This window comes from Rosa chinensis, chromosome 3, assembly GCF_002994745.2.
Source record: "Rosa chinensis cultivar Old Blush chromosome 3, RchiOBHm-V2, whole genome shotgun sequence".
NCBI lineage: Eukaryota > Viridiplantae > Streptophyta > Magnoliopsida > Rosales > Rosaceae > Rosa > Rosa chinensis.
In genome coordinates this window covers 36,336,616-36,347,010 of record NC_037090.1, presented here as the reverse complement: position 1 = coordinate 36,347,010, position 10,395 = coordinate 36,336,616, and the positions used below count along the sequence as shown (strand labels likewise).

General features: G+C 38.9%; 2 protein-coding genes across 16 annotated transcripts; both read right to left on the bottom strand.

Moving 5' to 3' along the window:
• Positions 1–310: 310 nt before the first annotated feature.
• On the bottom strand, positions 311–8,985 carry LOC112193384 (probable disease resistance protein At4g27220). 15 transcript variants are annotated; one of them, XM_040516896.1, is made up of 15 exons: positions 8,749–8,985; positions 7,906–8,621; positions 4,984–7,806; positions 4,629–4,767; positions 4,413–4,531; positions 4,183–4,304; positions 4,029–4,066; positions 3,892–3,932; positions 2,962–3,018; positions 2,381–2,469; positions 1,924–2,202; positions 1,433–1,594; positions 1,267–1,320; positions 1,096–1,164; positions 311–703 (listed from the first exon to the last, which is right to left on the bottom strand). In XM_040516896.1, exons 1-4 carry the CDS (start codon positions 8,773–8,775, stop codon positions 4,752–4,754), a joined length of 3,582 nt encoding a protein of 1,193 aa, XP_040372830.1. In that variant the 5' UTR covers positions 8,776–8,985; the 3' UTR covers positions 311–703; positions 1,096–1,164; positions 1,267–1,320; positions 1,433–1,594; positions 1,924–2,202; positions 2,381–2,469; positions 2,962–3,018; positions 3,892–3,932; positions 4,029–4,066; positions 4,183–4,304; positions 4,413–4,531; positions 4,629–4,751. The 15 variants fall into 15 exon arrangements, with proteins under 15 accessions (XP_040372830.1, XP_040372821.1, XP_040372822.1 ...); XM_040516887.1 differs by having other exon boundaries at positions 2,294–2,469; positions 4,413–4,767; positions 4,936–7,806; XM_040516888.1 differs by having other exon boundaries at positions 1,267–1,335; positions 4,413–4,767; positions 4,936–7,806.
• A 319-nt stretch (positions 8,986–9,304) lies between these two features.
• LOC112194512 lies at positions 9,305–9,781 on the bottom strand. Its single transcript, XM_024334739.1, has one exon. It carries the CDS (start codon positions 9,779–9,781, stop codon positions 9,305–9,307), a length of 477 nt encoding a protein of 158 aa, XP_024190507.1.
• Between the last annotated feature and the right edge of the window lie 614 nt (positions 9,782–10,395).

Sequence of the window (10,395 nt, the reverse complement as noted above, 5' to 3'; positions counted from 1 at the left end):
TGGCATCCTTATCCTACTATTTCAAACCTACATGTTTTCGATTGATTACTAAGCCTTGCCCTCTCATGGCTTTTAGCCCAAACACGAGGAAAACCATCCCAGAAATGTTTTTAACCCTTTTCCTAGACCAATAGAAAATGAACCACCTATTATCACCTGAGTTGGAAATACTAGGGATGTTGTTGACTGGAATGAGACTCATATCTTTGTTCCAAAATCAGCTCCTACCTTTAAAGCCCATTACTTGAGATACTGCCTAGTACGTAGCTAAAATTTAGCCAAGACTAGCCTGTCTTGCTGCAAGCATAGCTACGGCAAAGCAAAGCACATGTAAAAATTAGAAACATACAGTTACACCAGTTTTACAATTGAACATTGTAAAACAGAGCAAATAAATTATTAAACAAGTAACTGTCTCTTGAAAACAAATCATGTTTGCCTGAAAAAATTCTGAGGCCTTGTCTAGCCTCGTAGAGGACCAAGAGGAACACAAATTACACCTGCTCCTTCATCTGCAGAGTCACCCTTTTTCTGTGGACAGCGATGTGGACCTCCGCTGCCAAGCAAGCCAAGCTAAGCATGTGTGTGAAGGATTTTATAATGGTATCCTCTGGGTCCAAACTTGTACAACAATGCAATCATCTACACGCATTATTGTTATCATGCTTTCCTTCGTACTCCACAGCAAGCTCTAACGCCAACCCTATTGTTAAAAGCCAAAATGGGACTTAGTTCTAAAAAATGGCACCTAAAAAAACGCCGGATTCATCAGGCCATAGTACACCAATTATTAATATGCTGCAAACAGTGAGGCTAATGGAAGGCATGACAAGTGAGGATAACGGTGCATCAAGAACTGAACTCTCAGCCATGCACTGAGTTGAGGTAACCCGCTGCATGAAATTTTAAAGGTTGCACTGAAATCAGAACACTAGATTTTCAGAGAATCAGGTCAGGGATACTCTATAATGGCTGAGGTTCTGAAGATCACTATTGACATTAACTTTAGTCCTAGTTTAACTTTAAAAGGAAAAGTCTCACAAAATGATAATCACATCCAAATGCAGAAAGCACAGAAAATGAGGAACAACATACTTCAGAAAAATCCTGGATGAATGCTTGCTTCCTTGTCCTTCTCAACAGCATTCAATTCCCGCTGCAGGACTTGATTGAATTGATGCGCCACAAAAAAATTTGGTATCAGATTAGGGTGCTCAAAACAGTGGATGTGTAAACAAAAACAGAAAATATCATGGTGTTGCAGACCTGTTCAGTACGCTTCTCAGCAATGACCTAATCAAAACCAGCATCCTTGAGCATCTGAGTTCATTATAACTATACACAAATAAGAATGACCTCATATGCTAAGTAAAGTATGAATAGAGTGTTTTATAGAGGCAGCCCAAGTAAAAGTGATCAGATTCTTGCTTACCTGACCACATGCTTTTACATCATGGAGTTCATATCCTCTTTGCATAATGTACTCAGAAAATCCAACCGACGGAGTGCCAGCACTCCTACAGTAATCATTGATGAGAACTTTGCCTCCTGGCTTCAACCAATTGTAAAAGGATCAGAACAATGCAGGCTTGTCCTGGCAGTTGTTTTAATGTCATCCAGAGTCATAAATACTGTATACTTTAACACTTGACAAAGTAGTCTTATGTTCTGTTTAATCAATCTGTCTGAGAACCAGGTATAGTAACAACAATTTTTCATTCATTACAAGGTCACAGACAGTCACTTATGAAACCATCCCAAACTACCTTATTTACAAATAAAGGGATGAATATAAGAACATAACATTACACATAAGATCAGTTGGATGTGAGTTAATTGTAAGAGCAATGAAGCAAAAGGAGATAACAGAAAATGCTCAGTTTAACTATTTTTCAATGGAGAAAAGGATTGCTGGGTTCTTACTTGAATGTGCAGAATGGTGTCACGGCTGTATATCATCAAAGTTATTGTCAAGATATGTTTTCGTGGTGCAATCAGCAACTTCAAACTCAACAGCACATTTGAGTCCAATGGATTGTTCAAGGGCAAAGGAAATCATGTTTACAGAGAGGTCAATGCCAACAACATCAACATCAAACGTATTGGCCATGTAAAAGTCACATCCCCCAATGCCACAGCCAACATCTAAGACTTTCTAGCCGAGCTTAAGTTCCAACTTGGACACAAAGTCCTTAGTTGTCTCTGCTCAAGAGATAAATTCACTCAGAAATAGTAGGAGGATTCTATCTACTTTATACTATACCAATAATCCACAATAATACTTCATATTTACCTTCTTACTGTCTCATACGTGCATCTCCAAACCACAAATAGCCAAAAATGACATACCAAAAAGAAAGGACCCCAGATAAGTGCGTACCTTTGTATTACTGAAAGTAAAGCTTGTTGAAGTGGCAAAGCAACATAAGTAGAAAATGCATCTTTCCAATATATCACTAAAGGAATTCCCTGCAGATATCACAATATAAAAATATTACAGGCTTACTCTGACCCAGAAAAAAAAAAAAAAAAAAAGGAAGCCTAGCTTTTAGTTCTGAAACAAAACGAACACCCTGCAAGCTAGTTCTCTGTGATTCCTGCTACCAAATAGCTGAAATGTATTTAATAAGCCTTACTAAGCTGACCTTAATTAGATTGAAGTGCCACAACCAAACTTTTACCATTTGTCATTCCCAAATAAAACTTCATATAGATGTATGAAATGAAGCCGGGTGCAAATGAAAGCTAAAAATTACAAGTTTGCTGCTTGTTGTCTCCTTTATGTTATGAATTTGTGGCTTTGAATTTTAATACCTTTGTAGATTGTCTATATACAACTTATTCTCCTTAGTAGATTGTATTGACTTCCCAAGCTAAGGAATTATGCAAACAGTGTCATCCCTTTAGTTATCACGATAACTGATTTAGCAATACTAATAAAAGGGGGGAAAAGCTTCTCACCAAGTATAAATACTGTCAAGCTGCAGTATGGATTTCAAAAGCACAGAACTGCCCTATCTATCATTGTCAGCAGAATGGCACTTGGTCAGGTTTAAACTAGATGCCAACAGTTAAACATCCTAATAACAAGCAGAAGAAGAGGCCCCAAGAAAAATAAAGTTCTCTATCATCAGCATCAAATAAGAAGAATGCAATATTTTTACTGGTCTCACAAAAAGATAAAATCTTTCTTTATTTTGATTGTTTTCTCCTGAAAACTAGTACTGTATCTGTTCTTGCTTAGTATTCTGAAGCATCTGTTTCCTGATGACTAAGATGGAACAGAGAGACACTATGCAGCCTCTCAACTTGCAGAGTATAAATCTACGATCAGCATTCGCTCACACTAATACTTCTAACCAATTGAAATGACCTATTTTGTATCATCACTATCTGATAACCACGTAAAATATAACCATGGAAATACTCTAATGTGTTGGTGCCCTTTCTGTCATCTGTCTAAAAGTTAGTTCTGGACTAAACCCCATTAGATAAAAGCTAATTTGCTCGTATATTGTTGTAACATCAACTTTATGTTGGTGAGCATTCTCAGCAGATATTCCAATATGCTAACATAATCAATGAGTAGAGTCACTTTTTCGTTCCTCTTTAATCAAACCTCATGAAACCAACAATTAAATTGCAAGTACTTTATAACCACAAATCCTGTCAAGCAAACAAACCCAAATTTTCAAAACACTATACTGCCATTGAACACAAATCAAGTTTGGCTAGAATTAAGCTGTTTTCAATGTCAATTACATCAAATTCACTAATCCTAAACAGTATTTCAGCTCAAATTTTCATCAACCAAAACATGTAGACCTATCAATTTAATAGGATCAAGGAAAAGATGGATAGAGAAAGAAAGAGATATGTCAACATTAATACCTGGGCATCATACATCACAATGCCTGCATAAACAACAGCCCCTGATTCGTAACCATTACAGTCATGAAGTGAATATCAGTTCATTGACTTAATTCTGACCCAACTGCAGGTGCAAACAAAGGAGAATTGGTGCATACCTTTCAAGGCCAAGCGTTATTGCAGTAGCCACTAGTGCCTACACAGAGAAAACAGCAACAAAAGCAATTTTCTGCACGAGTCAATATCTAACTGAGGGTATGACCAATCACGTTTACATAAATGGTTTGGATTACAAAATTAAGAATAGCTTACAAAGGAATGCGTGGAGCCTGAAGGGTTGACTTGAAATCAAACTCTTTGCCATACAGAATTACATTAGTGAAAGGGTTGGAGAGCTGCCCAATTACCGCACAAACACCAGCTGCAACCAAAACCTTTATAAAAACAAACAGATGCCCAAGATTTCTTTCAGTTACCATACCATCAATACAAGCCAACAACAATTGAAAATTGTGATTGAAAGCACAAAAGTTTAGAGATACCCGGAATTAGTTTTGATCTTGTTATGGGCAAGTTGAGCCAATTCATCTACTAACTGAGCTTAGGCGGCAAAAAACAATTACAGCCAGCATTTCCTCCCTCGTCGTTTTGATATCTCAGGCTGCCAACAACATCACCATGAAATTGAGACCATAACATTCCATTTAAGGTTTTCTGAAGACTCTTCAATGACGGAGAAGACTTTTTAGTCTTGGAACCTTATCTCTCCGATGCACGTGCCTTTCTCCGTGTCCCTTAAAAGTCCCTCTGGTTACAACTCCAATCATAGTTTCATCTTCCCAGTCGTATGCGAGTTGACGGGTCTAAGGTCACGGCTGACCTCACGGCGTTGAAGGCCTTCAAACGAATAATCTCAATATAAATAAATAATGTTAATTATGGAAAAGTTCTCTCTCTATATGTATGTGTGTGTGTATTTGTATATATATCTCACCAAAACAGCTTATAATTTCTATTTGTTTACTAGCAGGAACTCAAACTACCCTAACAATTATGTCTGCTTACCATAAGGGAAAAAGAAAAATGAATTAAGTTTATGACCCAGCGACATACTCTATGAGTCGCCGTCTGCGCATCCGATTCAGACAACGAACATCATCGAAAAGATGAAAATTCTTACAAAGAACTTGATTCCTGCTGTGGAAGTAGTCAGAAACAGAGGATGGAAATGGCAAGTGGGGGCACTCCTGCATACACAAGTTTTCCAATGAAGGACACTCAAAATCAATAGTATCACTTCCGTCGTACAACTTCGGAAGATATCGCAAACATAAGTTCTTCAATTTTGGAAGAACGGTCTTCTTGTTGTTCAATATTTCCCTTCTAGCTTCGATTACTCTTTCCAAGACAGGGCATTTGGATACAATAAGGTTTTCCAATTGAAAAAGACACTGAGCTACATCAAATGTGAAGAGACTTCCCCGGAAGTTGCATTTCTCAATGACCAATTTCTTTAGAATCTGGAACATTCCACATGGAGCAGGACCATTACACATGCTTCTTACTACGGGTAGATCGAACAACACCATCTCTCTCAGATTTGTTTGATCTGGCTCAAATCCTTCACATCCAAAAACATGTTCCACTTTACTTGTCACACAGATTAGTTTTTCCAGATTTTCTAGTTTCTGCAATAATTTTGATGGCAACAGTACATTCCCAAAAATAGGACACATACAGACCTTCAATAATTTCAGACGGCAGAGAGATCCAGGTGGTAACTCTCCAACACATAACTGCCTCAGGTGATACAGGTCTCCCAGATACAACTCTTCCAAGTTCTCAAGCACAGGCATATATGGAACACATGTTATTGCATTCATCAATTCTTTCAAGTTCGTACACCGACCAATTACAGAGAGAACTTTCAGTCCATGAAACCTCCCACGGTCATATTCCACAAGAATGTTACTTAACCCTCTGCATTTTCTATAACGCAGCCTCTCAGTATTCTTTACCACAGCGTTGACAAACCAGTCCGGAAAGGTTCCTATGGTTGTGTCAGTTCTATAAAGGCTCAAGGATCTACAATTACAACCGGATCGAAGTTTTTTAATGACTCTCTCTCCATTATGGCCGCTGCAAATACTGATATCGAAGTAAACCCAATTCGGTTCGACCTCAACACTTTTAGGGATGCCATTTGCATTCGATATGCAAACTGTCAAAATGCTTAAATATAATAAACCAGCTAATTCATCAAAGCCAATATTAGTTTCTTCTCCTTCTCCATCAACTTTACTCCCCCAGTCCAAAAATCCACATTCCATGTACAGTTCTTCTAACTTATGCAACTTGGATATCACTTTAGATGGGATTGTGCGAATACGTACAGCACTGACATCCAGCATCCTTAGATTGGTCAACTGTCCTATTTCTCTTGACAATTCTTCCAGAGCACATTCTCTCATACTAAGAATCTCAAGCTTGTGAAGTTTTCCGATTACAGAAATGTCAATTATGTTCCTGCAATAATCTAAATACAAAGCTTGAAGGTTGGTTAGAAAACTGATTGATTGGGGTAGTAATGAAATACGAGTGTAGCTAAGATCCAAGACTCTCAATTCATTCTGACTCTGGAAAAATGATTTTGGGATCTCATTTAAAGAAGCATTGTGTTGTAGTAATAAAATCTGGAGATTTGGACATACCAACTCTTCGGGTAGCTTGCAAATTTTGTTCTTCATTAGTGAGATTGCAGAGTAGCCTTTATGTGCATCAATCTTTGGCCAATTCTTCAATTCACAGCCAATTTTCACCAAGAACCGCTGACCTTCTTCAGATAATGACATCATTAATATTGCCATATCCCGAATGACATCATGCATCCTTACACATCCGTCATCTCTACCGTCTAAAAGCAAGCTAGAATCTTTAAGGTCCTTCACCACTGAATATGTTGTGTCTCGGGCTTCTAGCATGTTGGAATCTTGAAACATTCCTTTCCCAATTCTATACATGAGCAAGTATTCAATTGGTATATCATAATCTTCTGGGAACAGGCAGCAAAGCGAGAAGCATGATTTGGAATCATCAGATTTCAAGTAATCATAGCTTAACTTTATGCATTTGAACACATCTCCCTCATCTTCAGGGTTGGGAGGTTGGGACGCTTGTAGTCGTCGAGCAGCTTCTTTCCATCCATCCAAACATTTATCCCGAAGGCCCCTCGCAACTGCTATCAAAGCAACTGGTAGACCGGCGCATTCTCCAGCCACCTTACGTGCTACATCATAGAAAGTGGATGATTTGTCAAGAGGGTACTTCCTTGCTTCCTTCACAAATAAGCTCCAAGAATCTTCTTCTGATAAGATATTGAGATGTATGTTTGCATGGCAATCCATGGAATGGCAAACACTCAATTTTCTGGTAGTCAGTAGAACTTTGGAATTGCATCGTTGAAGTTCGTTGTGGCTTGGAATTCCAATGCTTGAAAAGTCTATGCTCTTCCAAATGTCATCCAAGATTATGAGGATCCCAGTTCCTTTCAATATCTTCTCCTTCAATTTACTGGCTCTTCCAATGTCTGTCTTCTCCTCCAATTTCAAGCCCAGCAGTTCTGCAAATGTCTCTTGAATTTTCATCAAGTCGGGGTTTTGGGATACGACAGCCATAATCACTTGATTAAAAAGCCTACATTTTTGGGCTTGTGCTCCAACATATTTCACCATTGTCGTCTTTCCAACGCCCCCCATTCCGTAGACTCCAATGGTAGTGGCCTCATCTTTTTTTAGCGCATTCACGACCTTAACAATGGCTTGTTTTGTTGCTTCAAATGCTTCAAAACCTCCGAAGGACATTATAAACTCATGTTCAGTAGGTCGTAATTTATTGCACACTGATTCCTCAATAGCATCCACAAGTTCTCTTTCAGTTCTGCAAGTAAGCATTATGGATCAGAAAATCATCGGGAAAATTAATGATAAATCCAAAAGCACAAGTATTACTAATTAAAAAAAGTCTCATCATGCTTACTTATAATTCTGTATATGCCATCCAGAGAAATTTGCCACTTTTTCTAAAGCATCTCTCCACTGCTGCACCTTTCCTGATATGTGTTTCCCAGATTTTTCATGCTTAGTGAAAGCATCTCCGAAACTCATCTTCTGATTTCGTACATCACTAGGATCCACATTATAAAAAAGTGGCAGAATTCTATTGTTGTCTTCTTTCATGCATTCACAAATGTTTCTAAGTTCCTCCAAGCACCAAGTGGAAGAGGCATAGTTTGGAGAGAGAACAATAATTGCAAACCTTGATTCTTTAATTGCCAGTAGGAGAGTGGGAGAAATAACATCCCCTACTTGAAGATCTTGGTCATCCATGAATGTTTTGATTTTTCTCCTGTTTTGCAGTCGATCGTATAATTCGAATACAATACCTTTGCGAGTGTCTACACCGCGGAAACTCAAAAACACATCATGCTTCCACCTAGGAGCTGATGATTCAGCTGATGATGAAGGAAGAGATGCAGAGGCATCGACGTCAACCAGTTCTTGATTATCCTCTGATATTGGCTCTGGGGTTTCAACCATGCAACTGAACCTACTCTTCCATATCCACCCAAGACTGGCTATTACGTTCCATGTCACCACAATAATGAACCAATTCTTCCATATCCACTTAAGACTGGCTATGATACCGAACCATTGCACCATTACCACACTAATCACAATGACCATCCTCATCGTCTTCCAATTATTATTGTTTCAATATGCAAACGTTGAGGACGAAAACAAAAACGAATCAAAACCAACGAAAACAAATATTGGAGGATACAACATATATATGAAATAGTAAGTAGAATATGTTTCTAACCTGAAAGACACACTGATAGAACTCCATTAGCTTCAGCTATTATAGACCCAGAGTATTGTGTCTTGGAGATTGAGGAGACTTCTAGATAGATGGATCTCCCTTAGCCTTGACGGAGCTAGCTAGGCTTGATAATGTAAAAAGCAAGAAAGTTGAACAGAGAGAGAGTGGGTGGGTGCGTGTGTCGCTTTGATGATGAAACATAAAAAGAGTCGCTTCTTGGACATTAAAAGGTTTTACAGTTTTACAGTGGGTGAAATTCTCTCTTACCCTACTGGGTTAGTTTGCTATTTCCAGGACAGGAAAGGTGGTGAATTTGCTTTCATTTTCTGAAACTTCCCACAGACGCAGCTCCCTAATTTGATCGATGAAATTATTGGTCACTTACCAACGGACTTCCAATTTCTCCACTCGCAAGTCCATGGCCCCCATCAAAAGGTGAAGCTTTTTTTTTTTATCAAATAGGAACTTCATTAACAATGAATGAATTACAATGAGTTGTGGAGCAAAAGTCCGCAAGAGCACCAACTTGGATACTATCGCAGGACAATCGACCCAACTAGACTTCACACTGGAAATCCATACTGACAGACTGATGGAGCCAAATAGGCCCCGACTCCAAACAAAGTAACGGTTGACTAAGTTTTAAAGCCTCTTTTGCTAACCGGTGAGCAACCTTGTTCCTCTCTCGTTTCACAAAATGGCAACTACAAAAATGAAAAGACTGAATTAAAGACTTAACTTCATCAATTAAATGACCTTCAAAACTCAAATCCTCCGAACTATCATGTAGGCTATTGATAACTGAGAGTGCATCACCTTCGATTTCAATGTGAGCGAAACCAACATGGGCTGCGAATCTAAGGCCATGCAGTAATGCCAATGCTTCAATTGATCTTGGGGGGAGGTGGCCAACCTGTGGGACAGCCAGTGCACCTCTCATAATTCCTCTATAGTCTCTGAAAATTACTCCCATACCTCTAATTCCATTCTTCAAGTCGCATGCACCGTCGAAATTGAGTTTGAGGTGGCCCATTACCGGGGGGGGGGGGGGGGGGGGTGTCCATTCAATCTGGTTGGAGACATTGCCAACCTGCTCTCCATTACAGATTGCATCAAAAGGTGAAGCTTGAGGCAATTATTATTGGTGTATAGTAAATTATAAATTTTCTATTTATAAATTATCTATTTATTATATTATAAGAAAAAGTAAAATAAAATTTATAGAAATAGGCCGGGCCACATCCCGCAATATGACGTGCTCAAGTAGTGCTAGGTCCATAACGGGCTCGGGCTGGACCAAGCCATTGGGTCAGTATTTCTTAGCTCAGCCCAACCCGTTTGAATAACTAGCTCAAGCCGTGTCGGGCCGCATTTAAAAGTGCCTTTCTTTTTTTCTTTTTTCTTTTTTATGCAAGAAGGCTAAGGTCCCAGACTATCCAGGAGCCTCATTGTTGTGCCCTTGTGTTTTATTAAAAGTAAGAATACAATGGGGGAGACATCAAGCTTAAACCCCTTAAAGCATTACATTGATCCTCATAAAGAACATCCCGAATAATAACGGGCGTCTCTTCAATCCAAAACTCATCCAAATTACCCCAACTAGCAAGATGTGCAAGCCTATTAGCCACACAACTTACTTCACGATAA